At 42.7% G+C, this 20113-nt stretch overlaps 2 protein-coding genes across 2 annotated transcripts in view; one reads left to right on the top strand and one right to left on the bottom strand.

Annotated features, from left to right (window-relative positions):
- The window catches only part of RAP1GAP2 (RAP1 GTPase activating protein 2), a 301497-nt gene that overhangs the window by 255685 nt on the left and 25699 nt on the right, over window positions 1–20113 (bottom strand). The window lies entirely within an intron of this gene.
- CCDC92B (coiled-coil domain containing 92B) overlaps window positions 13839–20113 on the top strand; it is a 53761-nt gene continuing 47486 nt past the window's right edge. The window contains exon 1 of the mRNA XM_042857825.2: window positions 13839–14213. Coding sequence (XP_042713759.2) covers window positions 14160–14213 — 54 coding nt within the window. The 5' untranslated portion in view covers window positions 13839–14159. The remainder of the gene's footprint in view (window positions 14214–20113) is intronic.

The raw sequence follows: 20113 nt of genomic DNA, 5'->3' as shown, positions 1-20113 counted from the left end.
CCTGGTTGCTGGGACAGCCCCACGCGTCTGAATCAGCAGCAGAACTTACCCCAAAGTTTGGGGCTATGTGGATGTTGGGCTGGGGGGTTAGTCCAGGCTAACCTCGAGCTCAGACTGTTCTTGGACTAGGTGTCTGAGAGTTTAGTGCTGGACAATGGTAGGGGACTGAAATTATTCTGTTTTGTTTACTGCAATAGTACCTGGGGGCTGACAAAGAACAGACCCCTGTGCTAGGCGCTGTACAAACAGAGAGCAGTAGACAGCTCCAGCCCTGAAGAGCTTACAAGACAGACACAGGCTAGCGGAAGGGGTATAACACAAGCAGAATGAACAATATGATGGCAGCAAAGAGCACTGGGCGGGAGGGAGGTTAGTAAGGAAGGGATAGAGGACACTGAAGGGAAGGGGGGGGGGAAGACAGGGGAAGTCTGTCCACAAAACATGGACATTACGGACCATAGTGCCTCTCTCGATCCTAACCTGGAGGGAACCACTTCTAGAAGTGGGTGCATAAGTGTGTCTCCATTCCTTCCTTGAGCTCTCTGCCAAAACCATCCTAAAGGGTGCCAGATTAGTCCCACAGCTAGTGGGAATTTTTGTGGTATGGATGACGGTTGACTAAGAACTGAGCTGAGACCATCAAACTCATTTCACACAGAGCACTGTCCTAAATTGTTCAAAGCTGATGTTATTCTCAATGCACTTGGGGAAAGAGAGAGATTAAATCAAATGAATTGCACGATTATCCTTTCTGTCAGCATATATTTACATACACCTAATTAGTTAGATTTTCTACTTTACTTATGGCATTGGGCTTGCAAAAACCAACAATAGAACCCTTTCAAAATAACATTACTGATTTAAGCCTCTGGGTGCTTCAAAAATCTATCTAGAGCTTTTGAAAAGAATACAGATATGGATTTTTCTACAGTGAAATATTTTACAGACATTTTCAGAACCTGCGCACTTATTTAACCCTTTGTTTCTGCACTATTGAGAACTAGGATTTCATTGGCTGATGAAAAGCTGTGGTATTTTTTAATTTTTAGATGCTCCTTTCATGTAACTGATATTTGGAAAATGCCAGCTTTCCAAAAGTTAGGCAATTCCTTTGTGAACATTTTGTGCATGTCTATCTTATGCGTTCCCCCAAATACTCAGTTTGCAAGGCCACATCAGGTATTACAGGCATAGGTGAGGTGCACATAAAGGTATCGTAATTTTATGGTCACATCCCTCAGATTTTAGAATTAACTATAATGAGCAGCTTATGTCCCCACAACATACAGAATTTGTTTCTATTCTTCATTTTGTCCATTTAAAAAGAAAAAACCTCCCAAAACACCACTCTATTCTGTGCACACAATTCTCTCCAGGGAAGAGGCTGAGGGAGAAGATGAACCACGTGACAGTCAGATGAGAATCATGTTGTTTAATGCACATGGGAAGGTGCTCAGATACTGCAGTGATGAAGGCAATATAAGAAACGATATCAAACAGAATTCTAATACATAGGAAAAATACCTACAAACTAAGTGCCTGGTCCAAAGCATATTGAAGTCAGTGGAAAGATGCCCAATGAGCTTCGGATCACGCTTAGTGTTTGGAGCCTTGTCCTTAGGAAGTCATATGCAAGACACTGTATTTCACCGGCAAAGGGACCTACATTCCATGGCAAACTCCCTGGATCCATGCAACAGAACAGCAATTTTGCAGCAGCGTCATTTAAATCAAACATCTATCTTTCATCTATCTTTTCTATGGCCCGTGTTACCATATTATCTCAGCACCTGACAACCATTAACGTATTTATCCCTCTTATGTTCACTTTACAAAAGGGCAGGGCCGGCTCTGGCTTTTTTGCCGCCCTAGGCAAAAAAGCCACCCGCCGCCCCGCCCCCAGTGCGGCAGGGGAGGGCGCTGAGCCCGGACGTGGGCCCGCAATCCCCGACCGGCCGGAGTGCCGGGGGGAGGGCGGCGAGCCCAGCCGGGGCTCTCCGCTCTCCCCAGCAGCCAGAGCGCCAGGGGAAGGGCGGCGAGCCCGGCCGGGGTTCTCTGCTCTCCCCGGCGGCCAGAGTGCCAGGAGCAGGGTGATGAGCCCAGTCGTGGCCCCGCTCTCGGGCCAGAGCGCCCCGCCGCACCTCCCCTCTCCAGGCGCCGCCCCAAGCACATGCTTGGTGGGCTGGTGCCTGGAGCCGGCCCTGCAAAAGGGAAAGGGAGGCACAGAGAGACCCCGTGACTTGCTCAAGCTCACACCGGAGGAAGTCTGTGGGGAGCAGGGACTTGAACGTTTTCTGCCTGACGCTGTTTTCTGTACTGCGATAACACAGCGGCATGGTGAAAGTTGGCCGGAGGTAGAGTCAGATGATAGTTGGAGCTTTTGACACTTGACAAGACATGGGAAACAGTTGGGACCAAGTGGATCAGCTGGATATTTTGAAAGCAATTATCAGCCAGCAGTTGTTGACACCTGAATTGTCAATTAGGGTTCCAGGTTATAGACCCATAGATTCTAGGACTGGAAGGGACCTCGAAAGGTCATCGAGTCCAGTCCCCTGCCCGCATGGCAGGACCAAATACTGTCTAGACCATCCCTGATAGACATTTATCTAACCTGCTCTTAAATATCTCCAGAGATGGAGATTCCACAACCTCCCTAGGCAATTTATTGCAATGTTTAACCACCCTGACAGTTAGGAACTTTTTCCTAATGTCCAACCTAGACCTCCCTTTCTTCAGTTTAAACCCATTGCTTCTGGTTCTATCCTTAGAGGCTAAGGTGAACAAGTTTTCTCCCTCCTCCTTATGACACCCTTTTAAATACCTGAAAACTGCTATCATGTCCCCTCTCAGTCTTCTCTTTTCCAAACTAAACAAACCCAATTCTTTCAGCCTTCCTTCATAGGTCATGTTCTTAAGACCTTTAATCATTCTTGTTGCTCTTCTCTGGACCCTTTCCAATTTCTCCACATCTTTTTTAAAATGCGGTGCCCAGAACTGGACACAATACTCCAGCTGAGGCCTAACCAGAGCAGAGTAGAGCGGAAGAATGACTTCTCGTGTCTTGCTCACAACACACCTGTTAATACATCCCAGAATCATGTTTGCTTTTTTTGCAACAGCATCACACTGTTGACTCATATTTAGCTTGTGGTCTACTATAACCCCTAGATCCCTTTCTGCCGTACTCCTTCCTAGACAGTCTCTTCCCATTCTGTATGCGTGAAACTGATTTTTTCTTCCTAAGTGGAGCACTTTGCATTTGTCTTTGTTAAACTTCATCCTGTTTACCTCAGACCATTTCTCCAGCCCTTTGAGCGAATGGGTTCCCACCTCACAGAGCCTATTGATTCAAGATGGCAACACTATCTCCAGATCATGGTTTCAAGGTCCCCTTCACAATTAAGAGGATATAAAAACAAAGGCTGCCAATTTTGCAAAGATGTAGGCACATGCTTAACTTCATGGGTTATGAGTAGTTTCAGTGGAAGCAATGTGACTACTCAAATAGATCAAGCTAAGCATGCACATAGGTCTTTGCAGGATCAGGACCTTCCTTCTAAATAAAAGAAGGAGAAAAGAGCTTGGAATAGGAGATGAAGGATGGATTCCATGGCAAATTCTGTGGTAGAATACACAGAGGATCAATCATATGTGCCCTTCAAAGATATGTTTCCCATACAATTCAATGTACACAATCCTCCAGTTAGATCCATTTATTGATATTGATTTTATAAGGCCTCTATGCACTTTTTTCCTGTTTACATTTTATCAGAAATGCTTATACTATTTGGCGGATGTATTTTCTGGCTGCTTAATGTTCACACACACAAAAAAATGCATGATGTTTTTATTCATAAAAGCTATCACCCAAGATTGGGATCTCATTGCAGTAATCATCCATCATCAAGAAGTGCCCTTGTCACACACCCATTATAAATTCACAAGCCAAAACAGAGGACTCGATACTGCTAAGTGATGAGACCATGCTTTCTGCTCCAGTTTCCATCTAAAAAATAAAATGCTATACAATGTACAGGAATGCTTTTATTATTATTATGCAGTAAGTGACCAATCCTCAAGACGTAAGCAAAACTCACATGGAAGATTATAAGCTTTTCAAGATAGGGGCGGTCTCTTTGTACATAGATGTACCACACATGGCGTAGAAGAGTTCCAATCTTGGTTAAGGCCTTTAGGATCAACTGGTATACAAAGGTGGCCAAGATGCTAGAGTGGGTCTCAAGAAATGTAGGTTCCATTCCCTGCTCTACCGCAGGCTTCCTGAGTGAAGTAGGTAGATGCCTTAATCCCATTGAAATCAACAGGAGTTAGGTGCTTTGAGGATCCGTGTCTCAAGTACTCATCTGTAGATGCAAAAGATAATAGTACTTCCCTACATCACAGGGGTATTCGTTGAGAGGATAAATAAATTACAGATAGGTTTGGGAAGGATTTGCTTTTTATTGGTAAATGTCAGTAGACCATTACACACAAACTGATGAAAAAGTGTTTCCACCGATAATTATTGAAATTTACAGATAGGCAAAGTGAGAAAAATGCTGCTTGCAAACTTAGAGTTTGATTTAAAGATATTTACTTTCTATATTTTGACATACGACGTTGACAAATTGTGTTTTAATGGCTATGATGCTTTAACTTTTTGAATCTCAACATCTACGGTCATTAAATTAATTATTGTCTGGCATCCCTCTTGTCTGACACCCCCCATGGTGAAAATTTAAATCACTAAAATGCTTACAACCCATACATTTTCAAAGTTGTGCAAAATTATCAGTTTTTTTAAAAATCCTTTAAAATAAACATGAATATTATCCACTGAAATTATAAAAAAATAAAAATCAAATTCTGCCAAGCCTAATTATAGAGTGTGTGGTGCTCAGATGGGGATGGGGATCAAATAAATACACGTGATAGAAAGAAACAGCAATAAAGTGTTTTGCATGAATCTGGTCAGACTCATTGATATTAAGGCCCATTTGCATCACCCCAGCAGGGTAAAGGCAAAATAAAGTGAGCATAAATTACATTGACTCCCACTTTCTGCCAGAATACTGCAACTGGATCTATGCAGGTGGGATCTGTCAGCAAAGAGCATCACTGATTTCAATGGGCCACAAGAATCTGCCTGTATGGATCTCCCTGCAAGACAAGGACCTCTTCAGGATTCTGCCTGTTATTTATTTTCCAAAGCTAGATGTGTTTAACCTTTGCAAAATATGGTCATGCCACCACAACCACTGAGCAACATTGCTTAGGCTAAATTCATCTGTCCTCTTGTGAGCGTGCAGAGCGGGATCTCTTTGAAGGCTGACAAATTGCATTCCTTTGCTGGAGCAAATATCCTTGAGTCTCCGATATTTTTAAATCCCCATGGTAATATTAAGCTAATGTTCAATTTATCAAAACCCTCTAGCTTTCAGTCCTGCACCATTTAAAGGAGTTTCTTATGAGATTCTTCACAGCAATTAGAAGACCAGACACCTCAATAAGGCTGAGAAATAGCATTTAAGGCAAAATTAAAGTCAAATTAAGCAGAAATTGCCCTAAAGACTAGTTTTGGGAGATGAAGGGAGCTAAATACATACTCTGATCCAGTTAGACACTTAAGCACAAGCTTAATTTAAGCACATGGTTAAGCCAATGCCAATTTAAGGGCTGGAGGCCAGATTTTTAAAAGGTATTTAGGTACAGCGTAGAAAACCACCTAGTGGGATTTTCAAAAGGATCTAGGTGCATAACTTCCATTTTCCTGTTAGGTGCTTAGACACCTTTGAAAATTCCATTAGTTACCTATTGCATCTTTACATGCCTAAATACCTTTAAAATCTGGCCCCTAATTCCCAGTTACATTAAGGCTCTGTTATACCACTGTGAAGAGATTTTGGTGTAAATCTACTTTACTCCCATTTTAAGATCCTTTTACACTCCCAGAGCAGAGAGTAAAGGGGATTTAGGCCTTGCCTACGCTAGAAAATTGGGGGTGGGGGGGAACCCCACCTCCATTGGGTAAATGCAGTTATGTCATTATGAAGGTACTTTATACCAGTATAGCTTCCTGTATGGGAAGGGGAATAAAAAGGCGGCACCTTTTATACCATAACAACTAAACGCATGCTATGGCTTTTACCGGTATAATTATTTTGGTAAAAAACCACAACCCTCACTGAAATTAAACCAGTAAAATTTCTCAGTGTAGACCAGCCTGAAGGATAATTGAAAAACAGGCCCTGAAGTATGTATTAAAAAGTAAACGTGTTTAAGTGCTTTGTTGAATCAAGACCTTAAAACAGGTTTAACTCTCAGCACAGGCCTAGTCTTATTTACATCAATAGGACTATTCATATGCTTTAAGTTAAGCACATACTTAAGTGACCTGCTGAATCAGTGCCTTAAAACTCAATCCTGCACACACATCTTGTTTCTCCCAGTGATGGGTTTTATGCAGAGCAGTACCATTGATTAGCACAGGGCTTATCCTCATGGAGACAACAAGCCAGGGAGCAAATCTACAGCACACTTGCTTACCCACTCTACGGGGCTGTGTGGAACCTGTCAATCGAGCCCTGCAGTGGGACTGGGATCCCATGTGTCCTGCAGGACCTGCTGCCGTAATAGCAGGACAGGATTCAAAAAGAGTCCCGTGCCGTTCTATAGTGCACTCTGACCTACTGCTGTTTCAGCATAGTAGTGGGGTCCATACAGCCAGTTATTACACAGCAAGCTAGCACGTACGTTTTCATCCCATCTTACCACACACTGTTTCCATGTAGACAAGACCCCCTCACACTCCTTACTGATTCACCCAGCAGTTCTGTTTCTTGCACGATAGAATTGGGGGCCAGATTCCAATACCTTTACTGATGTTGAGAAGGACCTTACTCTATCAGTGGCCTGTTTGATATCAATGGGACCGCTCTGGAGTAAAGTGTTACTCAGCATAACTAAAGGAATCAGAATCTGGACCTGGGCTTCCTTCTCTGTATGTTCTTGGATTGACTCCCACTGAAGGGTTCTAGCTACAGTACAGGATCCATTTCTTCCAGCGGCAGCCTCAGCACAATTCGAGGGACACTTTTCAATTTTCTGGATCGCATCAGGAATTGGTCCTACACAAGGTCAAATGGCCCCAGGCCAGATTTGCTTTTAAAACGAAGAAACGCTTCCCCCCTATAGTGCCTGCAACCCAAACATTTGCACAGCTGAGCCCGGAATACGTTGGAATGATGAATACATTTGAGGAAATCACAACGTGCTCAGAGCTGTTCCACAAGCAAAAGAGGAGGCAAAATTCACTGAATAAAGTATCCAGTGTAAATTACTCACTCAACTCTAATTACATCTCATTGGGTAAGAGCTTCTATCCCACACAGCCTACTCCTCTTCCACCCCTAGTTTACATGCAAATCAGCCACAGGTCAACATCCTTCATCATACTGTGTCTTCCACCCCCCACCCCATTCCTATACCCCTTAAGCCCCCTTGAATGGTTTGCTTTAGAGGGGAGTGGAAATTAGACAGAGGGAGGCGTGGGAGAGAGCAGGAAGTCACATTGTTATTAATAATTTGTATCTTTGTATCACTAGTCCCAGTCACGGACCAGGACCCCATCGTATAGGCACTGTACAAACACACAGAACAAAAAAGCTATTCCTTTCCCCAAAGAATTTGCAATCTAATTCTCACTCAGGTCGTAAAGAGTTTAGGAGGGAAAGATAATACAGCCTGGAGCCAAAAGAACAAAAAGGTACATTGGAGAGAATCCTGAAAAAAAGAAAAAACATAAAAAGCAAAGAAAATAAAGTACTAAATGGCCAAACAAGGAAACCGCCATTCTTAATCATGAATTTCTCCATTTAAAAAGGACATTGCTTGCTTTAAAATAAATAAAAAAAAATCTGATTCTGCAAACACTTACACATGGCTTGCAATCCAACACCCATTCAAACCATTGGAAAGACTCCCATTAACTTCTCTGAGTGTTAGATCAAGCCCTCTATGAGTAACTTTTTGTTCAGATGAGCAGTCCCATGCAGAAAGGCAAGACCCAAATACTGCAAATAAATTCCTTTATCTATGTTACTGATAACACCTTAGAAAGCATTGGTTTGATCCGGTTGATTTTTCACTGGATAAGCTGTTTGTTTACCATGTGATTTCTGTTTGCATAAAGAAAAGCCATGAAGTCAGGTTCTGTTTACAGTCACTTGGAAGCATGACATCAATGATAGTGTTTTATTTTGGTGCAATGTTTGGGTTGCAAACACCACAGAAGGATTTTTATGGTTTGAAAAAACAAACTTGTGTTGTGTTCCTTTTTAAATTATGGAAATATTTCTACTGATCTCTGGTTTGATAAAAGCTGGAGGCTCACTTTTCAGAGAAGCCAAGAACTTATAATCAATGTGAGCTGTATATGCTCAGCACCTCTGAAAATTCACAGTGGTGGGAGGTTAGAAAATTTAAATTTGCAATCAAGTACGACTGACCATGAACTTGCAAAGATTAAGATTTTCAAAAGGCACAAATGGCACTTAGGCATCCAACTCTGTCTTCCAATAGGAGTTAGGTGCTTAGTTTCTATTTATGCCTTTATGCGCACTAGTAGTCCCATGAAAGTAACCGAGACTGCTTGTGTACTTAAAATTAAGCACGTGCATAAAGATCTGCAGGATTGAGGCCTGTAACTGTCATAGTCAGGGTTTGGTCACACTAATTGTAGATATAACAAAACCAAAGTAAATGGGAAGTATGGTGCCTCCCTAATGCTAAAGTGACACTGGGTACAATTTTCAAAAGTGCTTTACAATGTTTAATGGCACTAGTAAAATTGGTCCTTCAGTCCCTGATTGTGCATTAACCACATGCTTATGTTTGCGCAGAATTGGAGCCTTGGTGATGGAATAGGGTAGTATATTATTGTCTCTAGAAATTGTACATACTACAATGTAGGCATACAAATGTTGAGCATATCTGGCATGTAAATACCTTGCAAAAGCAGCTACAAAAGTGCCATGTGAACGCCTGTTATCACTTTCAGGTGACATTGTAAATAAGAAGCGGGCAGCATTATCTGCCATACATGTAAACAAACTTGACTGGCTGAACAAGAATTAGGACTGAGTGGACTTGAAGGCTCTAATGTTTTACTTTGTTGTGTTTTTGAGTGCAGTTATGTAACAAAAATAAAAATCTACATTTGTAAGTTGCACTTTCGTGATCAAGAGATTGCACTACAGAATTTGTATGAGGAGATTTGAAAAATACTATTTCTTTTGTTTGCCATTTTAACAGTGCAAATATCTGTAATCAAAAACAATATAAAGAGAGCACTGACTGCTTCATAAACTGTGTTGTAATTGAAATCAATATACTGGAAAAAGTAGAAAAACATCCAAAAATATTTAATAAATTTCAATTGGTATTCTATTGTTTAACTGTGCAATTAAAACAGATTAATCATGATTAATTTTTTTGAGTTAATTGTGAGTTAACTGCAATTAATTGACAGTCCTAAAAATATATAGATTGAAAGTCAATGGGTTGTAGGCACCTAAGTCACTTTGAAAATAGGACTTAGGCACTTTTGAAAATGTTACCCACAATATATTAGTCATAATCAAAGGAGTTTAGGGCTTCACCCTATAGTGAGCTTTGCAGAGACAGATTTCTGCCCCCACGCAGAGCCCCATTGGTTTCATTGAGGTTCCATGTAACCACAGGGATCATTGGAAGACTGGGGCCTTGGATTGGTAATGTAATAGTGCAGAACTGAATTTCTGTGATAGGTTTGAATAAGCTGGGTCATAATTGACTATTATGTCAGTGCCACTAGAGGTCAGTGTCAGGTAAGGAACTGCCTAGTGTGCTAGACTGCATGAAATCCAGACAGAATTCCCCTATATTTACTGCCTTATTTATTTCTTAGAGATTTATTGAACTCTTATAGGACTGCTTTCAAAATAAAAAGCAACGAACATCAGCAAAAAAATCCCCTGGTGATGAGCAATAAAGCAATTCTGTCTCCAGGGAAGTCAATCCAAAGGGCACATTCGTGCATACACTTACTATAGGGTAAACACAATGCTCAATGGCAAATGTTTCCAGAATTGGGCACGCACTCTCTAGTTCCTTCACTCCATTCTAGAGGATAGACTGTAATTCTAAGTTATAGTGAACCTGTGTATATAAGGCCATAGCTAAGCCTATTGGTGTCAATGGCTGAACTACTCTTGATTTCAATGGGACCAGTATTTAGCCTAGAATAACTTTCTTATAAGAGGTTCCACTCGATCGTAAGGGGTTCCCCTGAGGAGGATACTCATCCAATAAACTGCAGAAATCTCATTCTGTGGAGTACAGCAGCCAAGTGATTTAGGTGAACCAGTAATTTGTTCTTGACATTGAAGTATTTTCAGATTTAGTTTTTTATTTGTGTCACTGGAAACTTTTTTAGAATATCTTTATTCCAGAGCTTTGTTATCCTTTAAATCCAAGGCAAAGTATGCAACAATGAAGTCATTTCTATGTATTCAGTGTAATGTAATGAATATGTATTCGATTAAATACAATATAGGTTGATTAGAAATAGAGTGAATGTTTGAGGGCTTAAGTAGGACTTTAATTTGGCATAAGATTTGTGCAAGGACTCTGCATAGGGGTGAATTTCCCCATAGTACTGATCCCAGCCAGATCACCCTCATACCCATTAGTAAAGCAGACTCTGATTAACATAATAGGATGCGCTAGGAAGAATCACCATGGTCATTGTTTGGTTTGAAATATTATTAGGTAATGGGACTGTCTGGAGGCTTTAGCTGAAGGACCTTTGTCATACTCCAATCAAAAACGGAGACTCAGCTCTTTGGGAGTAATGAAGAGCCTGTTAATCTAGTACACTACAAAACTGCTAGAGAAACACTCTTAGAAAATGTGTTAATAGCATGTGTGCATTGCAGCTGAATCCAAGCTGCTAGGTAATCACTACAGAGGCAGTATGCTTTATCCACACTTCATTCTGGACACAAAGGATAGATTGTATTCCACTACCGCCCCTCTCTTCAGTCTAAGTGTATCCTGGAGCAATGACCTCATTTAGGAGGCATCTGTCCGTCCCTGAATGTCTGACCTTGATCATTTGCAGACTTGTCTTTTATACAGTGGAAAAATCAATGAAGATTGTACAAATCTAGTGAAACATGATGCATTCAGAAATCATCCCCTTGCATTTATACAATTTGTAGTTTTTCCAGGATAAAATAATTTAGAGAAGGGAAAATGAGACACTAAAAATAACCCTTCCTGCAGAGCAAACTCCGAATAGAAATAAATTATGCATTGGCAAATGTGGATCTGATCGTTACAAATGTGAGGATGGCAGTAATAATGCAACAACATTTCTCTGAATTAGGACATCGTCATTATGCTCCTTTTAATCCATCACTTAACTCAGCATTCCAAAAGGAACTCATTGGTTATAAGCACCTCATTTGGAGAAAAGCCCACAGGAGCACGCATGAATGGATGCGGGTGAGGAAGAGATGGAACTCCCCATTACATTTGCTGGAGATTGGGTCTTAGATAGAGAAACTTGAATAATTAATTGAAGATAGAGGGTTCCCCCTCCCCATTAATAATTATTCACCAATATTTTTTCCTTTCTTTGACCAGTTCTGGTTTAGTGTAAATTAACCTTGCTCCATAAAGGAAATGGACTCCAAACTCTCAGCCAGATCATTGCCCCCACTCAATAGTGCCATGTTGATTTACACCAGAGAAGGATCTGGCCTTCTGCTTATTTAAAAATAATAATAATAATAATAATCAGAGTCCCAGAGATGGCACACACCTATGAAATCACACCTAGTCCATCATTGAAATCAATGGAGCAATGAGAGTTTACACCAGATGAGGATTTACCCCTTTCTCTCAATTCCTGGCTTGGTCACTGTGGCCCAGATCCTCAAAGATCTCATGGGAGTTAAGTGCCTAAATGCCTTTGAGGATCTGGGTCTGAGACCTCGGGCAAGTCACTTCATTTCAGTTTCCCAATTGTTAAATGGAGAGCATCATTTTTTGCTCACTCAGACTTTAAGGTCAGAAGGGACCATTACAATCATCTAGTCTGACCTCCTGCACAACGCAAGCCACAGAATCTCACCCACCCACTCCTGTAACAAACCCCTAACGTACGTCTGAGTTACTGAAGTCCTCAAATCGTGGTTTAAAGACCTCAAGGTGCAGAGAATCCTCCAGCAAGTGACCCATGCCCTATGCTGCAGAGGAAGGCGAGAAACCTCCAGGGCCTCTGCCTCCGTGAACTGCTTTGAGATCTATGAATGAAAAGCTGAAAAGTGTGACGTATTATTTATTATAATTGCAATGCCCATAATCGATAAGCAGCAACAAACAGGTTTTCTGATTGTAGCTTCTAGGGAACTCTTCCTAGACAAGTTTTTAGCATCACACAAATGGCTTGCAATCCCACCTAAATGGTGAGAACATTTAATTGATCGACGCAAGGGGCTCTCTAACAAATCTTCAGTAGGCTGGGTTTGGGGCCTGCTGCAAAACTTGTTTATTTTCTCTGGCTTTTGCCTTAAGAAACCCTTTGGGAAGTGTTGCATTTTTGTGGTGTTTTGGGGAACACTTTTCATAGCTGAATGACCTCAGTGGGCCAGAGCTTCAGCTGATGTGACTACACATTGCGGTCAATCTAGTGATGTCAATTGAGCTATTTACACCAGTTGAGGATCTGGTCTAGTATAGATTATTCTTGGTATTTGTGTGTGTAGTTTTAGAATAACTAGATCTATATTATGAAACCCCACACATGGATTCCAAGAATATCACACACTAGGCCAGATCAGGGTAGCTCCATTTGTATGTATACATATACAGGGAAAGTGTTTGAGTAGAACTTGCACCAAACTGGGGGTAAACAATTCTCTAGACATTCTCAAGGAATTCCCCTTCCCCTACCCATTTTTCACTAATTTTTTTTTAATTTTTCTAGTTTTTTCCAAACCAATCCAGAGGTGAGGGGAACAGACCTGAACACGGTCTCCATGTCTCTCACACACACACTCTTCTCACTGACTTTTTTTAAATCCTTCTCCTGTGCCATAGTTGTTGGTCACCATTTATACACTGAACAATAAATATGTGCCCTTACTCTTTAAAGTAGCTAAATAGCTCGAAGCAGCAGTCGCAGCCTCCTTATGTGCCAGGCATAAAATCCCACAAGGTTGGGAGCTATTTTTTTTAAGGCAAGATTAGAGTACTGAACAGCTTCCAAAGACAACTGAAAAAAAAAACGCCGTGGGAAGTGGTCGAGGAATCATTTCGTGAGCTGAATGCAACTCCGGAGGCATTTGCCAAGGCGATGGGTGGCTGGAGGAGAGGGAGTCCTTCACTTTTCAGCACCCTGGACAGCACGGCTCTACCCAACGGCGAGCAGAGCTGTATTCTGCCTTTCCCCTGGATCAGCTGTTAAGCTGGGAGCCCAACGCCTTTGCTGGTTTCTGCATTGCTGGGATCCGCTCTGGGCGCTTGGCCTCTCCCTGGGATAGCCTGGCAGAGCTGCAAGCCATGGGCGGCTGGAGGGAGCTCAGGGCTCCCACCCAGGCGGCTTCCTTGCTGGGGTGATTTCCAGCCCCCAGCGCGGAATCAGCAACCCCCAGTGCAGCGGGCACCGCTCCCGGAGGATTTCATCACTCGGAGGTTGTCAGTGGAGCCATCCCCTCCCCGCCTGTGCAGACAGCCCGGCTCTGAGCTCACCAGTTCCGGTCACGTTGCTGTGTGTTTACGCCTTCGCTGGCTGGAAGCTGCGCTCCCCGGGAGCCGGGGGCCTGCGCCTTGCGACCCCGTCCTGAGCTGGGGGGGACCCGGGCACCGCTCTGCCATGGAGACCGCCAGGTCGGAGCCAGGGCGCCAGGAGACTCGGGAGCAGATCTAGGGCAGAAGGGAGAGAGGGGCTGCGGGGGGGTTGCAGTGCCCCCCCATCTGAGGATTTTGGGGGGTGGGTTTTGGGGATGCGGGTGAACGCTTGGAGGTTGCACTGTCTTTTCTAAGCCTCCCCCCTTCCTCCACCCCAACAAGCTTTGTCCTTGTCCAGCAGTTGTGCAACACCTCCCTGGATGACACCCTGCAGCTGCCAGCCCGTTCTCCTGTCGCCTCCTCTTTCCTCTCAGGTAAGAGAAAATGGGCACGTTGTATGGGGGGGGGGGTGTCAGCAGGGGAGATCTGGTCTTGGAGATGTGGGTGGGGGGAATGAGGAAGGCATGATTGCATGGGGACTCCTGGTGTTTATGGGTGACCTTAGCTGAGTGGGACTAAGATCTGGAGTAGCTTCAGAACTGGGATGATCAGGACACAGCACAGGATGACTTTGCGTGATGCTCAGATCTGTCCTCTCCTTTAGGATAGGCTGTGGGTGGGTGGGGGGCGCCTTTGGTGCGTGGTTAAACTCAAAGAATTAAAGACTAAAATCTAATGGGTTCAGCACCAGTTCAGTGACCCTGACACTAACTTCTCTAATTCAAACAATGCCCTGAGTCCCCACAAGGCCCATTTCACGGAGGCTGGGGTGGTGCAAGGCACGCAGGGGGTGGGTGGTGAACCTAAGCTTTTTGATGGCTGGGGGTGGCTCTGATATCCCTGCCACTGCTAAGTTATTAAAAGCCTTTATAAACCTCCTTTCTCTCCACGCCACAGGAGAGCATTCCTTTGTGCTCTCCAGCTAATGAGGGGCTTTAAAGTGGTTCCAAGCTGCAGTCCTTTCCTGCAGGAATCAGAGAGCTAGCAAAGATTTAGCTTTTCTAGGGCCAGCAGAAGTAGCATCTCCCTAAAAAGATATGCAGTCGGGTTTTAGACCTACAGCAGTGAAGGGGTCTTGTGTAACCCAGGGGAATTTTTCCTCCTGAAGGTGCCTGGAGCCCTTCTTGGTGCAGTTTTAGAAGTTGCCTAGCCCCTGGCAGAGGGGCTGATGGTTCTTCCTTCGTGGAGGTGCTGGTGAAGATGATGGTTTCAGAAGTGCATAAGACTCTGCAATTGCTGGTGAAAATAGGTAGAGTCCATGAGAGTTTTACCACTGAATTCGGTGAGTGCAGGATCAGACCAAAGGAATCACTTCTTAGGATCTCTGCACAGTGTTGATTGTGGCCCCAATTCTGCTCCCAGCAATGCTAACATGAACCTAGAGTAATTCCAGTGAAGCCAAAGAGAACAGAAGTTGGCCTTTTATGTTTAACTTATGCAATGAAATAAAAAACCTTAGCTGTTGGCTGTTACTCAGGCAGGAATGTTTAAATAATTGATAGGAAACAGCTTTTTCATTCACATATATTAATTTAAAGCTTAAATCAGGGTAAAAGAGATAAGACTAGCAAATAGGAATCTTTTGGTGAATTCCTGGCACCATTAAAGTCAATGAGAGTTTTGCCAATGACAGCGTTGGGAGTGGGGGGGAGAATCAGGATTTTGCCTCCAGTTTCTGGTCCTGGCTTTGCCACTGCCTCTGGGAACTCACTTAACCTCCCTGTCCTTAACTTTCCGCAAAAGGAAAAAGATTAAGCCTCACAATACCAGTGCAATATTTTTATTTTTATTTTTATTTATATATATATATATATATATATATATATATATATATATATATATATAAAAATAAAAATAAAAGCTCTGAGATCTTCAAGTCAAAGGTGCTATCGATGTATATAATATATCAGTAATTATGCTGTGAGTGTGTGTTATTTTAGGAAAATGCAGTGGGAGAGATTAGGGAACTAAAGTCTGAAAGATCTGGCCCCTTGAGTAGGTCTCCTGACTGCCAAACTAGCTAGCTTATTTATGGGGATACAGTTTACATGAGTAAAGATTGGGCCTTAGTAGTGTGTTGTTCCTTGGTCTGTATACACAAATACCAACATATTTTTTACACACACACACACACACACACACACAAATGCATAATCAGAAATTAAATCTTTTGCTTTTGTTTAGCCAACATTTTGGTATTCAGTACAATGTTAGCCTGAAAGCATCTTCTTAGGCTGCGTCTACACTATGAGCCAGGGGTGTGATTCCCCTGCTTGCGTACACATACTCATGCTAGTTCTCATCAAGTTCGCAGGAGTATAAGCAGTTTAGTCGCGCCGAGTACAAACCTACCTAAGCTCTGCCTCTGCTGCTGCGGCTACACTGCGATTTATACTTGAGCTAGTGCAAGTGTGTGTATATATAAGCAGGATAAATCACACCTCTCGCTCCTGTAGACTTAGACTAGCTGACTATACAACAAAAGCCGTCCGTTAGTAGATTAGAAACGGCACTGATCATTCCATCTACTTTTCAAACACTGGTTGAATTACTTCATTACTTGTGACTATTATTAATTAGTATTACAGTAGCACCCGGAGGCACATACAGATCAGGGCCCCATGGTGCTAGGTACTGTATGTGCATACAGTAAGAGAGTGCCTGGCCCCAAGAGTTTACAGTTTCAAGTGACAAGACAAAGGGTAAAAGAAAGGAAGTATCACCACCATTTTACAGATGAGGAAATGAGAGAGAGATTAAGTGACTTGCCCAGGGTCACACAGGGAGTCTGGAGATGTGGGTTCAGTTTCCAGCTTGGCCACAGAGACCCAGTCCAATGCCTTAACCAGGAGACCAACCTAAAATGAACTAATCCTCTTTGCCTGGGGTTCTCAAACTGGGGGTTAACATCCCTCAGAGGGTGACGAGCTGGTCAGCCTTCACCCCAACATTTACAATAGTGTTTAATATTTTAAAAAGTGTTTTTAATTTGGGGGGGTCGTACCCAGAGGCTTGCTGTGTGAAAGGGGTCACCAATACAGAGTTTGAGAACCACTGCTCTTTTCTAGTTGGTTTATTTTAGTGTAGCATGTTTCACCAGCACAAGTCCTCTGCTTACCTAAAGAGCCTGTGCAGTATGAACTCCCTCCAGGTGAGGCACATTGGTGGAGTAGTGTATAGCAGGAGTTGCAACAGACAAACTTTCTCCGCACGGCTCTACCAACGTCTCTCAGCACTGGAAGGATCATTTCTAGGGGCGAGAGTAGTGTGAATTCTCTATGCCCACTGAAACCTTGGTCCCACTGCTGAGACTGCCAACAAGCGTGCTAATAAGTGTCAACTCAGGAGCGTTTTTACATAAAGCTTTGAAAAGGCAAAAGTGCAAAATATTGACATTTAATAAATAAAAATGTTAATGTTGATCCTATGGGCCAGATTCTCATTGACCCCAAGGGCCTGTTCCATCCACTCTTAGGCCCCTTCTAAGCTGCCAGTTTGAGGAGAGTCTGGCTTTGCTAGTCCAAAGGGAACTGGACAGACCACACTCATTTCACGAGGCTACTGAACAACCACCCAATGGTCTGACCATTAAATCATTGCCCACATGAGCTGGATATGAATTTGCAACACCGACGTGAAAGATTCTACTTCTTTCCCCTCTTCAGAAATCCCTCCTTGTCTTCATTAGTATGCTGCCCAGTGCCCCAGATTCCTCCTCCTTTAGAAGCAGGACGGTGGAGGGAAAGATTGCGCTTTTAAAAGTATAATCCATATAAAACTGAAACCCAGTTCCTAGATCTCCATGCATCGGAAGGGATACCATGACATTTCTGCTTCATTATTTAACTTTTTTTTTTTTTTTTTTAAAGAGCCCAGGTTTCAAAGAACATGGCTTAATAAAAGCACCTCTTTTGGAGGAATAAAAAGCGCATCACCTTCTAATGATCCCTCCTACCAAGCCGATCAGCCAGTACAATAGGGAGTGCGGAATGTTCTGGCCACAATTGTCACGTTTGAGTGCCTAAGGTCAGGTAACTAAAGTCATCTTTAGGCACCTAACTCATCAGGTTTATTTTCAGAGGCCTTGAGCACGCACTCCCATTGACTGCAATATGAACTGCAGGTGCTCAGTACCCCAGAAATTCAGGCCACTTTCAGTTAACCCTCACAATCATTGTGTGTTATAGGTAAGGATTAATCCCAATTTATCTTTGGGGGGCACTGAAATACATAAATGGCCAGATTTTGAAAGGTATTTAGATGCCTAAAGAAGCAGAGAGGCCCCTAGTGGGATTTTCAGAAGTATCAAGAGCACCAGATCCTCAAAAAGGTATTTACACTCCTAACTCACACTGAAATCAATGCGAGTTAGGCATACTGGCACTTTTGAAAATCCCACTAGACTCCTAGCTGCACATTCAGGTGCCTAAATACCTTTCAAAATCTGGCCCTACATGCCTTGCCCAGGACCATCCAATGAGTCAGTGGAGATGCCAGAGTATCCCAATGTCCACACTTAGTTGCTAATGCAAGGTGTAACATTTTTGAAGGTACCTAAGTCCCCAAGGCCCATTTGAAAATGGCACTTGGGCACATTTTGAAATTTTACCCATGACCAACAGGTGTGCACGAATACCAATACTATCTTCTCAAATGGCTTGTGTAGATTTGAACCACTCCCCGTGTATCAGAATAGATATTAAAAAACTAAAGGGTACAAAACTTCAGGTGGGGAGGACCCAGTTTTGTTTATTCATTGATAGGAAGTGTCTCATGAAGGCCCTAATCCTGTTCCCACTGAAGCCAATGGCAAAACTCCCAATGACCAGTGCTGCAGGATCAGACACTATGTAAACTGGACACCTTTGACTTCATCCACACAGGACAGACAGATAGCAACTTATCCAGAGAAATTGCCAGCCCAAGGCCTAAGCACCACTTAAGATCTATTTAAGCCTTCAAACAGGTGAATTTCACCAATTATGAGCTATTTAACTGGGAAGAGAAGAGTGGTGATTACATGTTACCAAAATGGAAGCCAGCTAGAAAGGAGGCTAGAAAGGAGATATCAAATCAGAAACCCAAGAGGTGCAAAGCATTTCCCCAAGCCAAGGAGAAATATCAGTTTTTCTTGGGTTTTATTCCAAAATTTTGCTACAACTGTAACTCCCTACATAATTCATTAGATCTCACCTGGAAAGGCAACTGTGTGTTTCTACTGCACATATTTTCACAATGGAGAACCTAGTTCCATTTTCCCTGTCTGAAAATGTGCAGATATTTCAGTGCAATATATTAGGTTAAAGAGCCACAATATGGCCTTGTTTTCTACTCAAATATTAAGACAGAGAATTTCACAGGAGCATAAGAGGAGTGAAGCACCCACCTTTCATTGACTGTCAGTAGTATTTGGGTACTCAGTGGTTATTTTCAAAAGATGCCCAGTGATGCAGATAGGTGCTTTTGAAAAACCTCATGAGCCATCTAGGCACCTAACTCCCCTTGGTTTCAATAGGAGTTGGCACCTAACTTACTTAAGCACTTTTGAAAATTCAACTAGGCATCCATCTGCATCTTTAGACGCCTAAATAATCTGGCTGAGTGCCTATCTCCTGAGCATCTTGGAGAAAGTGGAGTTTTGCCTGCGTGAGGGGATCAGGCCCATTTCTGTACTATTTTAAAAAGGAAAGTAAGATAGGTTGGACCTAGAGATATTAAATTTTAAATGAATAAAGTGGCGTGCGTGATTAATGACTAAAGGCCCAATCCTGCAAAGGGATCAGTGTACGAATGCTATTATACCTTTAGAAATCTGCCTGGTTCCCTTTGCAGGACTGATGCCCAAAAATTCACAGCCATAACAAGAACCCTGCCTGGGCCACTAACTTAAGCATCAAAGTTTATGTTGTATTCCAAGTAGTCAACATAAGGAGTTTATCTACTAGTAATAAATCTGTTCAGAATTCTTCAGTTTAGTTGAAATCAGGCTCCTGCCTGGGATTTAAAAATGGTTTATTTTTTAAAAAATCCTTTGCAAACATTTGCCTGCCAGTAAATCAAAGATTTTGCACTTAATTAAAATGTACGTTGAACCAATAGTGAGGGGGACTTTCAGAGATTAAGACCTGAAGAGACCATTGTGATCATTTAGTCTGATCTCCTGGTTGAAGTTCTAGGGTCGCTGATCTGCAGGAATTCCTGAATCAAGCCCAGTAGCTGGGGTTGAATCAGAGCACATCTTTTAGAAAGGCATCTGGTTTCAGTGTAAAGACTT

Source organism: Chrysemys picta, chromosome 19 (assembly GCF_011386835.1).
Source record: "Chrysemys picta bellii isolate R12L10 chromosome 19, ASM1138683v2, whole genome shotgun sequence".
NCBI lineage: Eukaryota > Metazoa > Chordata > Testudines > Emydidae > Chrysemys > Chrysemys picta.
This window is presented reverse-complemented; position numbering and strand designations above follow the sequence as displayed.